At 44.7% G+C, this 18,813-nt stretch overlaps 1 protein-coding gene across 2 annotated transcripts in view; it reads left to right on the plus strand.

The window, feature by feature from the left end:
• The window catches only part of CFAP221 (cilia and flagella associated protein 221), a 90,715-nt gene that overhangs the window by 42,209 nt on the left and 29,693 nt on the right, over positions 1–18,813 (plus strand). For both annotated transcript variants that reach the window (XM_088021763.1, XM_028101377.2), the window contains exons 7-13: positions 4,427–4,586; positions 7,752–7,872; positions 7,963–8,074; positions 8,275–8,383; positions 11,242–11,329; positions 15,512–15,601; positions 16,539–16,637. In XM_088021763.1, coding sequence (XP_087877889.1) covers positions 4,427–4,586; positions 7,752–7,872; positions 7,963–8,074; positions 8,275–8,383; positions 11,242–11,329; positions 15,512–15,601; positions 16,539–16,637 — 779 coding nt within the window. The remainder of the gene's footprint in view (positions 1–4,426; positions 4,587–7,751; positions 7,873–7,962; positions 8,075–8,274; positions 8,384–11,241; positions 11,330–15,511; positions 15,602–16,538; positions 16,638–18,813) is intronic.

Consider the following 18,813-nt stretch of genomic DNA (forward strand, 5'->3'; position numbering starts at 1 on the left):
TGAGCTGGTAACTGAAAGCCTCAGGGCTCATATTTCACCCCTTTACAGAAAGTCCGAGACCTAAAATTTTTTTTTTTTTTTGAGAGAGAGAGAGCACGCATGTGTGCACTCATGAGCCAGGTTGGGGAGTGGGTAGGGGGAGTTGGGGAGGATGGGGATGGAAGGAGAGGCTTAACTGACTGAGCCACCCAGGCCCCCCATGGCCTAAATTTTAAAGTAGACCTTCCCAGAGGCAGCCCAGTCCTTGTCTCGTGACTGGTAGAATAGCCTGCGTTTGAGAAAGTCATCCCAGTGGCTTGGCATCATGAGGCAATTGTGTCTTCCTTCTTTAAAACTCAAATGGGTCAGGTACAGTTAACCCTTGACAACACAGGTTTGAACTGTGCGGGTCCACTTCTACACAGATTTTTTTTCAGTAAATACAGCACAACTGTAAATGTATTTTCTCTTCCTTATGATTTTCTTTATATTTTCTTTTCTGTGACTTGCTTTATGGTAAGAATATAGCATATAATATATAGAATGTGCATACAAATATGTGTTAATTGTTTGTTGTTGGTATGACTTCGGATCAATAGTAGGCTATTAGTTGTTAAGTTTTGGGGGAGGCAAAAGTTATACATGGGTGTTCAACTTCACAGGGGGTCTTTGCCCCTAATCCTCATGTTGTTTCATAGTCAACTATATAAATTTTCTCAAGAAATACTTCCTCTTCCTGACATTTTGTTTATTTTTTCAAGACTTATTGTAGAGAGAGAGAGAGAGTGGGGAGAGGGGCAGAGGGAGAGGGAGAGAATCTCCAGCAGACTACCTGCTGAGGCAGAGCCCGATGTGGGACTTGAAGCAGGGCTCAATCCCAGGACCCTGAGATCACAACCCGAGCTGAAATCAAGAGCCAACTGCTTAACCAACTGAGCCACCCAGGTGCCCCCTGAAATTTTATTTTTTTTAACTTTTTTTCTTTAAATAGGCTCCATGCCCAATGTGGGGCTCCAACTTACAACCCCAAGATCAAGAGTCACATACTCCACCAACTGAGCCAGCCCGGAGCCCCCTGTTCCTGACATCTTAATGATAATTTAATACACAGTAGATTATTACTCATATTATTTGGCACAAACACTGGGAAGGACACATTCATAGGACAGACGCTCTGTAATAAGTAAGCATTATCCCAGACCTTGTATACTCTTCTCTCCTTTAAACTTTGTCCCATTTTACAGATGAGAAAACTGAGCCTCAGGTAAAGTAACAAGCCAAGTCACAGAGCTCATGCAAGGCCCAGCGAGTCAGGGTCTGCATTATCTGCACACCCTGTGTGGTGGTCGCGGCCTGCGAGTGTCCCAGTGGGTGACATGTGACTCATGGTGGTGAGTCGGATGGGAGGAGCACTCTTGAAGCACCCCTGCTGTAATCCAGGGAATCCGAAACACTGAGTTCATCAACGGCTTGTTCATGGACAATTTTTAAACTATGCAGCCATTAAATTCCCACCCGAAACTTAGATTAAGAAATTTACCCAACACCACACAGCTCATAAAACCCTAAATCCTGGAAGATTAAGACCAATACTTGCTAACACTTCAAGCATGTGGCTTATATGGCTCTGTGATAATTTAGGGAGGATGATCTGTGCTTTCTGAGGATTTCACAGAAAAAGTTATTTTAAAAGTACAAGAATATTGTAATGATGCTGTATGGACATGAAAGAAGAAATGTTTAAAAAATGATCCCCGTCCTGAGCCTAACCACCCTAACAAATAACGTACTTTTATTTTTCCATCTCCTTTTGGTGACTGGCCATATTTATGCATACTTTATATAAATATCATCAAGGCAAAGATCCAGTGGTATTTTCTGATCATTTCATTAATCATTATAGCATTTTTCAGTGTTGTTACGTTTTCTTCATTATGCCCATTTTATTGATAGACTAGGATTTTCTTAGAAAGCCTTTAGTTTATTTCTCAGTTTTTCTCTCCTCTCTCCCTCTGCCTCACCAGCCTCCCTGCCCTGTGATTTCACATGATCCCGGCTGATGTTAAGGGTGGTGATCCGAAATTGGCCCCAGATGAAATTGGACTGAAGCCATAAAATAGTGGTTTGGGTTTTTTTAAAACGAAGTTGGAATTTGGGGGTGGGGGAGCCTTCTCACTTTTCAAACATGAGACTTGCTCTCCCTTCTCCCACCATTAGCTTTTGCCAAGCATCAGCTGCAGCCAAGTTCCGTTAACAGAGCCTTGCTGACTGCTATCCCTGCTAATGGAAAAAGCAGTGTACCCTGGTTGCCCGGGCTACCCCTCCAGTGTGCTTTAGGTATTAGGTGCGGGCTGGGAGCACTTAAAAATAAATCAGCCAGGTCAAGGCAAACATTAATCCTTGCTCCAGAGCTTGTTATTATTTTTTTAAGTTAATGAGCTGGAGCAAAAGCAATAGAATGTTCGTATTCTAAAGCCCCCAGTGAGCTGCAGGTCAGATGGTGTATTTTCTGACCTAGTGGGTGGTCGAGGTACTGAACTGCATGCAGGACACCTTGGAGTTTCTGTCCCGCAGATCCTAGGTTGGCCAATAGAACTGAGCTCTTCTGTTGATTCACTCTCCCCTGCAGTGAGCTCTTGGGTCACTAGTGGGTGTCATTTAAAGATTTGGACTTCAGGGGGCTCCTGGGTGGCTCAGTCAGTTAAGCATCTGCCTTCCACTCAGGTCATGATCCTGGAGTCCCAGGATCGAGCCCCACATCTGGCTCTCTGCTCAGTGGGGAGCCTGCTTCTCCCTCTTCCTTCTGCTCCCCCTGCTTGTGCTCTCTGGATTACTGTCTCTCTCTCAAATAAATAAAATCTTAAAAAAAGAGAGAGAGACTTGGACTTCAGCTCTCAGGAAGTTGACAAATACCTATTTCTGAAGCACTGCACTAGGGGTCCGGGAAGGTGAACGAGCTTTGGGGCCCGGTGTCAGCTCTAGGGGCTTGCAGTCAAGTGGGAGAGCTCTAAACTCGAGAAGGCAACAGTTCGGGTGGCACATGGTACTGCGGGGCTTACAGAAGTGTAGGGGAGTGAGGGCTCCTAGGGCTGGAGAGTGAGGAGGAGTTTCATTCACTTGTTCAACAAGTATTTATTGAGCGGGGAACATCATAATGGGCTTTTGTCAAACTGCATTTGAGTCTAGGGGAAAGCAGATGGCAAGATGGTGATTTCAGAAAGTAGGATTAAAAAAAAACCGAAAAGATCTGGAGAAAGGGTTTTCCAGGCTGAGGGAATAGCAAGTGCCAAGGTCCTGAGGCAGCAGGAGCCCAATGTGGGAGGGTTGGCACGAGGGTCCCTCTCCGCCTTCAGGTCTCGGCTGCAACATCTCACCAGAGAAGCCTTCTCTTCATCCTCTCTCAAATAGCACGTTACGTTTCACTTGCCTCCCCCATACCCTGCTTTACTTTTCTTGTTGGTATTCATGACATTCATTTTTTGTTTGCTTGCTTGCTGTCCCCAGCTAGAAAGTAAACTCTGTGAGATCTGGGACTTTGTTTTGTTTATCCCTATTCCTCAGGTGCCTAAAATGTTGCCTGGCACAGAGTAAGTACTTAGTGAATACTTGGATGGCCGAGTGAAAGGTTCATGTGGTTGAGCATAGAGAACGAGGGAGACAGCGGTACAAGATTCAGAGGAGGGCATAGGTGGGAAGGAGGATACGCGCAGCATTTGTGAGGGAATTGTGTAAGGTCTCTTTAGGGACCGTGCAAAGACAAAATGCCCAGGGCCATAAGAAATCATCTAGAAGGCAAACCAAAGAGCCGTCAGTGGAAATCAGAGAGAACATCAGCCCTCCTTGTACCTTCTACATTGATCCTTCCTTTTTTCCTCCCTCTTGCCCTCCTTTCCTTTCTCCCTTTTATTTTTCTTTTCAAGTTTGTTGAGCACTTAACTATGTTCCAAGCTCCGTTGGCCCCAGAGATACAAAAAGGAACAAATCATGGTGGGATATTTGACTTCCCAGGGAGCAGTGGTCCATCCCAAAGATTTGGAAGGAGAGCTTCAAATGACACCAAAATGTAGGGAACTGAATTATTTGGACAGAAACTTGTATGTGTGTTCCTAGCTTTTCTTGTTGCTCCCAGCATTAACACTGACATCTGGTAATTGGCTTAAAGATTATAGTTCTAGGAGTTTATGTCTGACGCACTAACGCTGATGGATGTGTATATATTTATATAACCGAGAGCCAAATAATTATTATAAAGAATTAACGTAGCGGTTGGCAAATAAGATCAATGTAAACATGCCATAGTTGATTCACATGGATTTAATGGAAAGATTATATGAAGATAATAGAAATACTTAGGCTTACCAGGGGAAGAATGTGTTTGTGTGCGTCAGCCTCTTTGATGGGGCTTCGCGGGAGAAAGAACCGTGTTGTCTAATTTCCTTCCCCTCAGGAATAATCCCGGCTAATGGGAAGGTGAACGTGACTGTCAAATTCACACCGTTCCAGTATGGGATTGCGCAGATAAAAATGCAGCTGTGGATCTCACAGTTCAACTGTCAGCCATATGAATGTGTCTTCACCGGAACGTGCCGTCCCAACATGGCTTTACCGTATGGCTGCTTTGGAATGTCTTTATTTCTTCCTAAAACTTTGTAAAAAAGATCCGAGCCTCCATGTCTTCCATTCTGTCTTTCTTTCCTGTAGCAGAATGCCATCAAACCATACTTAAAATGATGAACTTTCAGAAAATACTCTTTAAAATATAACAATAATGCATAGAATAGCTCTAGGCTTGTGGCAGTGTGTTGTTCCTGCCAAGAGGGGAAGAGATGGCCAAGAAAAGGTGGATGGAGGGATACTTGCCTTCACCGATTACTGCTGCTGTGCTGGTTGAGTTTTGACCATATGTATGTATTATATCTACGTATATTACATATACGTATATATATGACCATATGTATTACGGTCTTTCAAATTTATTTTTTAAAGATTGATTTATTTGAGAGAGAGAGAGAGAGCATGTGCACAAGTGGGAGGGGCAGAGGGAGAGAAAATCTCAAGCGGACTCCACACCGAGCACAGAGCCTGACGCGGGGCTCCATCCCACAACCCCGAGATCACGACCTGAGCCAAAATCAAGAGTCAAATGCTTAACCAACTGCGCCACCCAGGCGCCCCCCCTCTTTCAAATGTAAATCATAGGACAGGAACAGCATAATGTTTTTCAAAATTTCGATATAACATCATCCTTAGAGTTATAATTAACTGAGTGCCTGCTGTCTGCCATGTCCATTGCAAAGCCCCATGGGACACAGTCCACACTCTGAAGATGCTCACAGCAGAGGAGCCTGAATCAGTCATGGATCACGAGTGACTTCAACATAAGGCAAAAATGAGAACATGCCACATGGGAGGTTTTGTTGGATTTTTCTTTTTTAAGAATCCTCAGCATTCAAGTCCACATAAAGGTGTGAAATGGGATTAAGTTTTACTTCATAACAAATTTTTTCCGAACTCCTATTTCTATATGAATGTGAGCTTGTATTTTTATATCCCAATGTACCTGGTTAAAATGATAAGTTTTTCCCAATATGCATGAGTCTTATAAAAGCTAAAGGAAAACTTGTCACAGTATCAATCCTAATCTTGGAAAATCCTTACAGATTTTTGAAAACGATAAAGAAATAGCTGGCTATTCCTTTTCTCCCCTCACACATAGATACACATCACATATTAACCTCATTAGGCATATTAAAAGAAGAGTATATCAAAATATGAACTAACTCCATGACTTATTACATATTTATATCATGATCTTCCTAAAAATTCAAAGCAGCCTAAATCCACAATGGGATGTTAGTGTGGCCTGCTGAACTCAAATCCTGCAGGTAACCGTAGGAGAAATAAAATCATCCTGGCAATAAACAAGTAGCAGTGGCTATAAATAAAAGACAGTAGTAATTTTTCTGGTATTTTCTGGCCAAGAAAATGCAGTTTGCCCTGTCACATCATATGCTGCGATGTACAAATGACTTTCTTAAAGACATCACTTGAGTGGGATTTTTGCTTCCCACAGACATGTTCTTAAATACACAGGAGTGTTGTATGGAAGAAGCAGCACACAAATGCAGACATCCACTCTTTCTAAACTATTATGTTTGGGCCACCCAGCCGGAGTTTAATATCTTACTTAGCGCACTCTTGATGTTTTCAAGGACTCCATCTCAAGACCCGCATGTCTCCCCAGACTGCAGAATAGTGCGAGAACGTATGAGTTCCACCGTGAAGGAAAAAAATTATCCTGGCCACAGTGTTCTCTGAAAGTGTCACAGGTAGTGTTTTGCTGTTGTTTCAGAATACGGTGCTCTACTGACTGAGCCAGCCAGGATTCCCCCAGAATATGGTGGAACTTACTCAAGTTCCACGAGTAACTCCTTATTAAAATGTATCACTTCCCTAGACCCCTTCATTTCCGTTGTCAGCCTTAGATCCCTTAAGGAGCCTGTTCTTTTTTTTTTTTTAACACCTTCAAAAATTTTTTGTTGTTCCCCAATATTTATAGCAGAGGTGATGTCAAAGTTCTGATGATACGTGGGTACTGGACCACCACGAGCTTTGTAACCCAGTGCCTCCGCCCCGCACACTACAGCCTGTCAGTCAGTGGGTATCTCACCAAAGGACACATTCTCTCAGGTCATTGACCTTTCAGAAGACTCTTCCACAGATGATGTTAGGTTTGAGATTGCTGGCATGTCCCCTGTGTTGTGCAGTGGGGTCCGTTCAGTAGGTATTCAGCAAATGGTTTGTGACCATCAGAATGAATGAATGTTACTGTATTCATATTTCTGTAATATCATGGACATACGTAATCCTGCAAAACTAGTGTTCACATATTCTCACTTAAAGGAATGCTTCATAGCATTGACCATGATGTAGTTCTACTACATCCCATAATAAACGACTCCAGGAGCTTCTGTAGGCAGGGTAGTAGCCCTGTCTGTATGTCCATAAATGTCCAAAAACAGTTTTTAGTTGCAGAAAAGATCTCGAACATTAGTCTGAGTCACTTGGGCATAATCATTCTTTTTCTAGGAACATACATCAGTGGAGGAATTTTTTTAAATGTAGTAGATTTTGCTATTGAAAACCAACAGCCAAGAAATGAATCACACTAGACCAGGAGAGCATTTTTCAGCATGTCATATTGTCCATTTGTTATGTTCTTTGAGAAGGTAAGGAAGGGCCACCATTGGTAGACGATTTTGTCATACATGTTTATAGTCTGGTATACTAACATTACTTTTATTTTAGCAGACCACTGTTTTGGCACACAGATTTATTTTCAGTATAGTTATAGTCATTAATGGATTGAAAGTCATGATAGTATCAGAAGGAACATATAAAAATAGGAACCTTGTGGGACACCTGGCTGGCTCAGTCAGTAGTGCACGTGACTCTTGATCTCAAGGTTGTAAGTTTGAGCCCCATCTTGGGTGTAGAGATTACTTAAAAAGTCTTAAAAAAAAATAGGAACTTTGGGGCACCTGGGGGCTCAGTTAAACCTCTGCCTTCGGCTCAGGTCATGATCCCAGCGTCCTGCGATCAAGCCCTGCGTCGGACTTCCTGCTCCATGGGGAGCCTGCTTCTCCCTCTCCCACTCCCGCTGCTTGTGTTCTCTCTCTCTGTCAAATAAATAAATAAAACCTTAAAAAAAAAAAGTAGGAACCTTGAGTTGTTGGATTATATAGTAATTTAATATCTGTTTTAAACTATAGATTAGAAGAATTTGAAAGATTAAATTCTCTTTCTAAGAAAGTAGACGTTCCTCCAGGAAAGGCAATGACACACATACCTTTCCAGCGACCGCCACCCAAACAAAAGCCTCCAAAGATTAAGGTAACCTGGGCATTATGCTCAACATGACGATGACAGAAGGAATGATAGAGAAGCAAAATAATGAATTTTCCCTCCTGATTTTGCTCTCAGGAAATCGAATATCAGAACTTGAGATTTCCAGTAGATTTATCGAATCCATTTGCTGTGGCAACTGTTTTAAACCAAGAACCAGGAAAACTGAAGATTAAAGAATTAAGAGAAGGTAACCAGTTGATCCATTGTAAATCAGCCGCTGGCCGAATAGGGAAGAATTATTGCTTGTCGCATTTATACTATTTATGAACAACAACAGCAAAACTCAGTTAGATGGCTGTTATGTTTTACCATTAGAAATGTGGTTTTCTCTTGGCAAATGCTTCTGATTTGATTACTGGCATAATCATTGTTTGCTCTTGCCCTCAGTTTTGGACCAAGGCAATGAGATTTCAAAAACAAGACAGATGAAGGAAGCACTCTTTGAACAGAAAGTCAGACAGGACACTTATGGAGAGATCGAAAATCACCTTAAGTGGTAAATATTGAGCAATTATTTATATCAAGGGACAGTACAGTGTTTGTAGTAATGGCTTTTTATACAGTGAGACACGATGAAATGTAATCGCTTTTTGTGCCCTTTGGAAAGTTTGATTAATCCCTCTTCTCCCCTGGACCTTAGAAGTTTCCATTCGGCATAAATCACCGTGACCAAACCATATTCTTCCCTAAGTGTGACCAGACAGTGGCAGAACTGGAGTGAACTGTGGGAGACGTCGGGACACTGCTCCCTGCTGGCCACTGCTGTCAGCACCCCATCTCTCCCTAGGGGCCCGAATCTCACCACCCTCCCCCCCGCGCGCCCCTCAGCCCCATGTGCCCCAGGCTATCTGCTCCAGGCGCCTCTGGGGAGCCCAGCAGTGCGCAGGCTGGGGTGGGAGAGGCTCCGGGTGGAGGTTCCAGAACTCAGCTGTGAGACCTCTGTCTCGTGCTCCTGCAGTCAAAATGCAGCCCTGTCCCCAGGTTTTTACCGGATCATACCAGAAGTATCCGTGTGCACAGACTCCACTAAAGTAAACTTTAGAAACTCTTGAACCGAGCTAAAAAAGAGACTCTTAGAAAGAGTCCTGGAGAGGCCCCTTGCCCGTGCCCCACGGCCGCACTTCCCAGACAGAGAGAACACGCGCTGACCTCCCGGGCCTTCACAGATGTCCCCCAGCCCGCCACCCTGCTTGCTCAGGGCAGTGCCCTTCATGTCTCACAGAAGCAACCTCTCTTTCCACAGCAGCCTCTGTTCCTGGTCTGGCCCTGGTTAAATGGGAAGTACTCCAAGTCACTGCCGATCATTTTTTTTTTAAATCCTCTTTTCCCTATTATAAAAAATGGCCACACTGTCATTGTAGAAAACCTGAAAAAAAATATATTGTTTAAGTGGAGAGAAGGGAAAAAAATCCACTATAATGCAATGACCACTGCCAACACTGGGGTATTTCCTTCCTTCTTTGCTTTGTAGCACGCCTGAAATCACATCCTCAATTCAGTTTTGAAGATTCTGTCATTCGCTGAATATTTTCTCCCGCCTTTTTTTGTCGAAAGATTTTTAAACCTGCCAGCAACACCCATACACACTTGACATCAGTTCACTAGTTGTTGACATTATGCCACATAAACTTCCCCTGTCTACACACGCGCACACACACACACACACACACACAAAGGCACACTTCACACACACCTGCTTTTGAAGCATTTGAAAGTAAGTTGCAAGCATCACGAAGCTTCGCAATTAGAGACCTTAGCACGTAGCTCCTAAGGACATTCTCCAACATTAGCATCATCACTTCCAAGAAATCTAGCACTGACACCATAATATTAGAATCACTAGCCTATCTGCAGATTTACCAGGTTGTCTCAATAATGTCCTTTCTATCCGGGCTTTTTGTTGGTTTGTTTTCAGAGAAGAAGAAGCCAGCATCCAAACAAAGGTCAGACCATTTGTATTTAGCTTCCAGGTCTCTCCAGGCTCCTTTAGTCCAACAGTTCTCCAGACACCCTCTCCCCTTTTAAAATCATAGCTACTATTTATTTTGAACACGTGCCAGGCTCCATGATCGATATGTTACATACTAGAGTTTTCAAAACTGTGCTAAAGCTCACAAAGCACAAAATTCACCATGTTAACCATTTTAAAGTGGACAATGCAGAATTTTTTAGTGTATTCACAGGGTGGTGCAACTGTCACCACCACACAACTCCAAAACATTTGCATCACTCCAGAAGGAAACCCTATACCCATTTAGCAGGCACTCCCCATTCCCTGTCCCCTCCCAGCCCTTGGCGACCACCAATCTACTTTATATCTCTATAGATTTGCCGATGCTGAACATTTAAAATAAATGGAATCGTACATACATATGTGGCCTTTTGTAACTGGCTTCTTTCATTTAACACGGGTTGAAGGTTCATCTGCATCATAGTATCTATCAAGACTTCATTCCTTTTTATGGCTGCATAATATTCCATTGTATGGACCTACTACATTTTGTTTACCCATTTATCAGTTGACAGACATTTGGGTGGTTTTCACTTTTTGGCCATTGTGAAGAAGGCTGCTGTGAACATTTATATATGACCTTCTGTGTGAACACAGCTTTTCAGTTCTCTTGGGTACATACCTAGGAGGGGAATTGCTGGGTCATATGGTAACTCTATGTTTAACTTTTTGAGAAACGGCCAGACTGTTTTCCACAGCGGCTGCACCATTTTATGCTCCCATCAGCAATGTACAAGCGTTCCAGTTGGTCCACATCCTTGGCAATGCCTGTTATTTTCCTTCCTTCTTATCATCATCATCATCATCATCATCCTAGTGGGTGTAATATAGTACATCAGTCATTGTGGTTTTGATTCGCATTTCCCTAATGACTAGTGATGTTGGGCATCCAGATTTTTTTTTTACTCATAAATATTCAGCCTGAGGGCGCCTGGGTGGCTCAGTCGTTAAGCGTCTGCCTTCAGCTCAGGTCATGATCCCAGGGGCCTGGGATCGAGTCCCACATCGGGCTCCCTGCTCAGCGGGAAGCCTGCTTCTCCCTCTCCCACTCCCCCTGCTTGTGTTCCTGCTCTCACTGTCTCTCTCTGTCAAATAAATAAATAAAATCTTAAAAAAAAATAAAATAAATATTCAGCCTGCATGGCTAGGAGAGAAGCTTCATTTTGTAGAACACAGTCTTCATCTCAGTTATGTTGCTGAAGTCTCTACAACTTCTCTCCCCCGTGGCCCTCCTCTGGTATCTCTGCACCTCCCTTCAGTTGTGGAGAATCTAAGCTACTCCATCCCCCAACGGGCCATGGTATTCTGATGGGTTCTGGAAGCTGGTTTTTTTTTCTCCCCAGGCAGGTGCACCTTGGTAGAGATCCTATGTCTTTTAAATTTAGAAAAGACCTTACTGAAGAGCGGCAAAGAGAAAACACCAAATATAAGGTCAGAATCAATGCTAATTCAATGATGTTGATTGCACTAAATAGTTTGAATTCCTGCTATATGCAAGATGCCACATCAGAAGAAAGAACACATAGTTGGGAGGGGAGGAGGCTGATGACAAGTTAATTGCTAACCATAAATCAAGGCTAGCTGTAGATGTCACAAGAAACCTCTACTAAATATTGTGGGGAGTCAAAGGCCAGAGAGGAGAGAGAGCTCATCTAATTGGAAAGCTTCTTGGAAGACATGGTATGATTTTGGGAAAGGTAGTAAAGAGGACAAAGGCATTCAATTCAGAGGGAGGGGAATGCCTCAGATTCAGGGTGGAGTTCTGGTGTGAGGTACACCTGTCCCATGATCTGCAGAGCGTGAGAGTAAGAGGAACCCAAAGACAGAGACCAGGAGTGACACCAGAGCCAGAGAACAGTTCCAAGTCAGAGACGCTCAAGGGTTTGAGCAGAAAGGGGGACAAACTGGTTGAGGGGAGGTGCCCACGGCTGGGTTGTCGAGGCAGCACGTGTGGATTCAGGAGGGGTAGAGACGGGAGTGGTGGGACTGTGCCACACCCCTGGGCTCACCATGGCCTGTGAGACCTTGTTCCCTGAGGGCAGGTGCAGGGGACGCGGGGGCGGGGGGGACAGGCCCATAGTCACTGAAGCGCAGGACACACGTCAGCCGGAGGAGCTCAGCTGGGGCTTCCTGTCTCAGGGGCTCAGACTTGGTTGGTAGGACTTGCAGAATCACCCCGTGTCATATTAGTCTGCTTGGGCTGCTATAACAAAGTACCGGACTGGGTGATGTAAGCAACAGAAATGTATTTTCTCACCATTCTGGCAGCCCAAGATCAAGGTGTGTGATCTTCTAAGGGACATGAGGGAATGCTCTCTCTTCTTGACTTTTAGACCATCTTTTCCCGTGTCTTCACATTTTTTTTCCTCTGTCCAAACTTCCTCTTATAAAAGACACCAGTCACATTGGACTAGAGCCCTCCTCATTTTAATTGGATTACATCTTCAAAAACTGTATCTTCAAACACAGTCACTAACTAGTGAGCTAACTAGGGGCTAAGATTTGAACATAGGAATTTTGGAGGGACATGATTCAGCCGTAACACATATATTTAAGAGCTTAGGAGCATGAGCTTCCCATGCTCAGTGGCAGCATTGGGTAGGAGGGATTGTGGAAAAACATGTATCTTGTCAGATATGAATATATTTCTCATATAGAATACATTTTTCTTCCTAGATCTTCTTTCTGATTGGAGCCCAATCAGATATTTGAATAAATTTATCTTGCCTTTCTTTATTTTTTATAAGAGAGACAAAAGAATTAGTAAACCTCAGCATTTAGGGACGGCACATATTAGATGGGCATTGAAATTTAGTTTGATTGTAGTTCTGTTTCTCCGCACTGGATTTTAAAAACAAAATATTGAGTTTTCTGTCTACCCCACAATGGGATGATATTTTCTAACTATTCTAAAGATGAAGGTGACACAGACATGGCACGACCAGGTAGGTCAGTGTGACAGCGAAGTCTGGAATTGCCAGCATTTGGTCGCCAGGCAAACCCAATTGTGTGTTTGTTTCACAAGTGTGTTTAACGAGTGCCCTTTGTAAGACTCTTAGCTAGTGAATGAGCCACCGTCCCTGCCCTCAAGAAGGGCACAGTCCAGACGGGGCACAGAAACATTAAGAGAGGATTTAAAATGTGCCAAGTGCAGTGACTGAGGGGAAAGAAAGAGGGAGAATAGAATGGCTCCTAGGGGTCCAGCTTGGGTGAGCGCTGGCGATTTTATTTATTTATTTGTTTTTAAGATTCTGTTTATTTATCTGACAGAGGGAGAGAGAGCACAAGCAGGGGGTGGGGGTGGCAGGCAGAGGGAGAAGCAGACTCCCCGCTGAGCAGGGAGCCTAACGTGGGGCTCGATCCCAGGACCCCAGGATCATGACCTGAGCTGAAGGCAGACGCTTAATGACTGAGCCACCCAGGCGCCCCCGTGCTGGCGATTTTAAATGAGATCCCAAATACCAAAGAAGGGGGAAGATGAAAAGTTCAACTTGGGACCTGTTACATCTGGGGGCGGCTGGAGGGCATCCAGGTGGCGGCTGTAGGAACAAGTGTACCTCAGCAGAGAGGTAGAGAGTAGAGCACAGAACAGCGCCGTGACCTGGGGAAAACGAACGGCGTGAGAAGCCGGTAGCTCAAGGTGGGAAAGCCACAGAACCTCATGATTTGAGGGGAGAGCAGCAGATAGCGAAGGAGACAGAAGGGAAATGGTCAGGGAGGTCAGGAGAACTGGACGACACTAAAAAAGCAGATGGGGAGGGGTCCAGGTTGGCTGGGCCTGAGAAGTACACAGTGTGGTTGGCCACTTGGAAGCCCTTGTTTGCCTTTGCGATAGCAATCCCAGGAGAGAGGTGGAGGTAAAAAGCCAAATGGCCAATGGCTCAAGGAATGCAGGGAAGTGAGTAGCTGGTTTCTTGAGAAGTTGAGATGACCAGGGGCTAAGAGTCGAAGGGGATGAGGTGTCAAGGAGGGGGTTTCTAAATTGGAAAACTCGAGAGCACTTGTACACTAAAGGCAAGGGGCAATCGCAGAGGAAAGGGCTGAAGAAGTTTGGGAAGACGCCATGGTCGGAGGGGAAGATTGACCTTGAACAGGAGGAAGGACCATGGTGTCGTCAGGCTCACATGCAGAGAGGGGGCCATTGAAGGCTGCAGGTGGCCTTGTCCTTCCGAGTGCCCCTGGAGGCCAGGCCAGCTGCAGAGACAGCCATGAGCAGGGACTAGAGAGAGGACTGCAGAGAGGAGCGAGCAGTCACAAGGGTACCCAAAGGGCAGCAGAAAAGGAGCGGTCACGTCCTTAACATCACTCCCTGGGCCCCTGAGCCCCGGTGCAGGTGGACTGCAAGTGTTACGGAGACCCTATTCTGTGTGTCTGTGAGATCTCATCAGGCAGCTGAATCCCGGCAGGTGACCCAGTGGCAAGGAACACCTGGAGGCCCAGGCCATGTGGCAGAAAGCTGAGAAAAGAGAGCTGGGGAGGGGGAGCGGAAGAGGGAGTGGGAGTCACAGCAGAATGATGGGAGATGGTCATAGTAAATTTCCGAACATTCAACATAAATAAGTAGAATATCGATAAACATATAAGACCTCGCCCTCCTCTCTCTTCCAGCTAACAACCTATTTGCCAATCCCTTCTTTAAGGTATTTTATTTTATTATTTTATTTTATTTTATTTTATTTTTTTTATTTTATTTTTTTTTAGTGGTTTATTTTTCTGGGTCTCTCCCCACAAAATCTGTCTTTCGAGCTAAGGTCCACAGTCTCAGACTCAGCTCCCTGATAGGTGCAAATCAGAGCTAAACAGCTCACCACCTGATGACAATCATACAACTCTGTTGTTTCTCTTGTTAATGTGGTGATCCGAATAGATTGCTTCCAGTTAAGTCTTTAAAAATGATTGCGAACAGCGTACCTACAAGCCAAGCTAGATTTGAAAGTAATTTAACAAGTAATAAAAACCACAGATAGGTAAAAACTAACAAGCTTTTGCAGTGGACACAGCTCCTTTTTCCATGGAGTCAGGTGTATGCAGACACCAATCAAGCTCAGGCAGCCAGCCTTCCAGGGGAAGTGTCCCATGGCTCCTAGGGTATAGGACAGACAGCTTCAGGGCCCAGGGGAAGCAGGACGTGGGGGTGGGGAGCAGCCTGGAGGAGGACACTAACTCCAGGGAAGGGGTGGATCCCAATTCACCTGCACCATCCAGGAGAGGGGAGGAATTACGCACCTTTGTTAAACCCCATACTGGGGTAATCAGCTCCAAGGAGCTTGAAACTTTAAGTTTCTTTCTAAATGAAATCTCTGCACTCCCATGGTTACACAGTTTCTTAAAATCCTTCCTGTGAGTTTTAAATGCTTGGGAAATGATTTCCCAGAGCCACTGTCCGCTGGTGATGAAAATAAAGTTCTGGGTCTGCTCAGCTGTTACAACCCCCTATGTTTGAACAGTGAGTGTAATTATAATGGTCACTTTAACCCTCTGTCACCCACTCCCAACCAGACCTCACGTCTGGGTGTGACTGATCCTTTGATGGGTTTCTGTCAGTTTTAAAGAGATATACAGTTGTGTGTATTTGTATTCAATTTTAATATTTTTGGTGATTAAAAAACCCAGCTAGATAGAGGAGATCCTGTTTTGGATGAGGAATTTCAGCGCATCAAGACAGAAGTCAACCAGAAACGGGTTGTTCACAATCTAGAAGAAGTAGGTAACTTTCCTTTATTTGGGAGCTAATTATCAGCAGCCCTTTATATTTTTATTTTTAAAACACTAAACAATTTTATAGAAATGCTTTTACCAAGAGATATTTACTAAGTTTTAATTTACATTTTAATTTATATTTTTGGAGTGTTTTTTTATTATATATTTGCAAGTGAAACATCAAAAATCATAATTAATGTTTCCCTTGAAATCAACAGCATTAAATTCTTTGGCTCCTGGAAGCCCCTCTACTTTCACCTTCCTAAGTCTCCTTTTTGGTTTCCCTTTGCTCTCCAAGCCTCCGTCTGCAGAAGGTCCTGGGCCTCTGTTCCTTGCCCCCTGCCCTTGGCGGGAAGGACACACGACAGGAGGCCAGAAGCCAGAGTCCTGGTCCCAGCTGTCTCACAGATTTGGGACCTGGGAAAAGCCCTCTTAGCCTCTGTGCCTCAGTCTCCTCAAACATAAAATGGGGATAGTGCCCCCCTCACCTGAGCGTCCTCTGTCATGTGATAGTGTCTAAAACACTAATTTTTAATCGTGACAATGAGAAAATTTGAGAGAGAGAGAGAGCGCAAGAATGGGGAGAGGGGCAGAGGGAGAAGCAGATTCTTCGCTGAGCGGGGAGCCCGATGCGGGGCTCGATCCCAGGCCCCTGGGATCATGACCTGAGCTGAAGGCAGACGCTTAACCGACTGAGCCACCCAGGCGCCCCTACACTGTCAATTTCTTAAAACCCAAATCTCAAACCCCATTTCTAGCCCCCAACCCAAGAAGTATTCCCTATACCGCTATGTACTCTAAAAGTGTGGAATAAACGCTCGTTCCATGGCAGAACAAATCATCACTTGATTTAGAATCAAACTCAAGAACATTTTTATTAAATGCTCCTACCTGGAGTTAAAATTTAAATCTAAGATGTGCCTGTGTTCTGTTTTCACAGAGAATCAAGGAATTCCATCCTAATTTTGATCCACTCATTAATAATACCTGGGTCAACAGGTTCAGGGCACAAAAGCGCTTTCAACAAGCCGCACGCAAGGTAAGTCCCAGTACCAAACAGAAATTTTAATTTGTTTAGTCCTCAGCACAAGAAAATCGAAAAATGAGGGGTTTTTTTTAAACGGTTTTATTGAGATATAATTCACTTACCATAAAATTCACTATTGTAAAGTATACAGTTTGGTGGTTTTTAATGTATTTACAGAGTTCTGCAGCCATCACCGCGGTCTAACTTTAGAACATTTAAAAAAATTTTATTGTAGTTAGCACACAATGTTATAGGAGTTTCAGGTGTAAGACATAGCGATTCAACAATTAATTTTAGAACATTTTTTATCACTGCAAAGAGAAACCTGGTTCCCATTAGTGGCCTCTCTCCATACCCCAGTCCCTGGCAACCACTGATTGGCTTTCTGTCTCTGTGGATTCACCCTTTCTGGACATTTCATAAACATGGTATCATAGGGCACATGGCCTTTTGTAACTGGCTCTTTAACTCAGCTGGGTTTCGAGGTTCATCCATGTACTGTACCAGTACTTCATTTCTTTTTATGGATGGATACTATCCCATCATCCCATTGTGTAGATACGCCATATTGTATCTATTCATCAGCTGAAACATTTGTGGTGTTCTCGCTTTTCAGCCATTATGAATAATAATGTTATGAACATTCGTGTACACGTTTGTGGACATGTGTTTTCAATTCTCTTGGGTATATACCTAAGAGTAGAATTGCTGGGTCCTGTGGTAACTCTAGAACAATTGGATTTTGATCAGTTACTTCTAGAGAGAACTATTGAGAATTCCTGTGGGATCTTATCTCATCCAGGCATATGGCTTCCCCTTCAAGAAGTGTCATCTCACTGCTGTGGCTTTTTCACCCTCACGTTGGCTTTCCACCCAGCTCCTTAGAGCCTCCAATGGCTTCCTATGATCAGGATAAAAAATAAAGGGTGTCAAGTGACTCCCTGGTCTAGCGGCAGCCATACCTCTCTAGCTTAGCGCCACCCTCCCCCCACTCCCCAGCTCCATTCTCTGTGTCGTCCCAGCCCTCATCTCCCAAACACACCAACCCATTCCCTACTACAAACCTCCTCACCTTTCAACTGAGAAGACATTCCATCTCCCTCCATCTGTGCATACTTGTCCTTTGGGCCAACGCAAGCCTATTTTTTCTTCAAGAACTGGCCCTTATAAGCGTTAGCACTGAGCCATCTCCGTGGTGCCTCTTGCATCTTATGCTGCCTGTAGGTCTCTTGTCCCAGCCACTGGAGTGTGGCCGCCTCGTGGAGGAGAGCCGTACCTCAAGCAGGGCAGAGCAGTGGCTGAGACCTGGACTCTGGAGCCAGCCTGCCTGCCCTTAATTCTTTTTTTTTTTTTTTTTTTAAATGGGCGTATGAGCAGTGGGGAGGAACAGAGGGAGAGAAAGAAGCAGACGCCCTGCTGAGCAGGGAGCCCGATTCGGGGCTTGATCCCAGGACCCCGGGATCATGACCCGAGCCCAAGGCAGACGTTTCACCGACTGAGCCACCCAGGCAACCCTGCCCCTAATTCTTGATGCCACTTATGAGCTTTCTGATCTTGGACAAGTTATAAAACCTCTGTTAGTTTCCTCCTCCGTAAGGATCACAGTAAGACCTGTCTCGGAGTTGTTGTGAAGATTAACTGGGTGAATATGTATAAGGGACTTGAGAAGTTTATGTTACAGCTTATCCATCAAGCAGTGTTTTCAGTCTGGACTGGGGACAGTACAGGGGGAGAAAGGCAGAACTCGCTGATCAGTGACCTGCGCACCAACCTCCAGGGCCCTGGGGGACCCTGTCCCTGCCGAGGTCTGTCTGGGTGGGCTGCTATGTGCAGAAGAGAGGTGGCCACAAGATGCTCAGTGTGGGGAAGAAAGTGGTGGAAAGAGGCAGCGTAAAGCTGTGCTCCGAGGGAGGAGGGCACAGCTGTTGACAATGGGCCAACAGCAGCGAGACTGGCCAGGCGGGCTTCCCCACAAGTGGGACCACCTGGCCTTTCTGGGCTGAGCCCTCCAGTGTGAAAAAAGCATTGTCAGCCATTATGTGCTTTGCTCTGAGCTATGGCTCAGTCTTTCCCTCACATCCCAGCAAGACTGTCAGATCAGGGTGCAGATACGTCCCCAGCCTGATGGCTTCCTGTCATCTCCCCAGCTCAGCCACAGCCCCGTCACTGCCCCCCCCAACCCCGCCTG

This window comes from Eumetopias jubatus, unplaced genomic scaffold (genome assembly GCF_037043125.1).
Source record: "Eumetopias jubatus isolate StellerSeaLion01/CBP00866 unplaced genomic scaffold, mEumJub1_p1.0 scaffold_3, whole genome shotgun sequence".
Classification (NCBI taxonomy): Eukaryota; Metazoa; Chordata; class Mammalia; order Carnivora; family Otariidae; genus Eumetopias; species Eumetopias jubatus.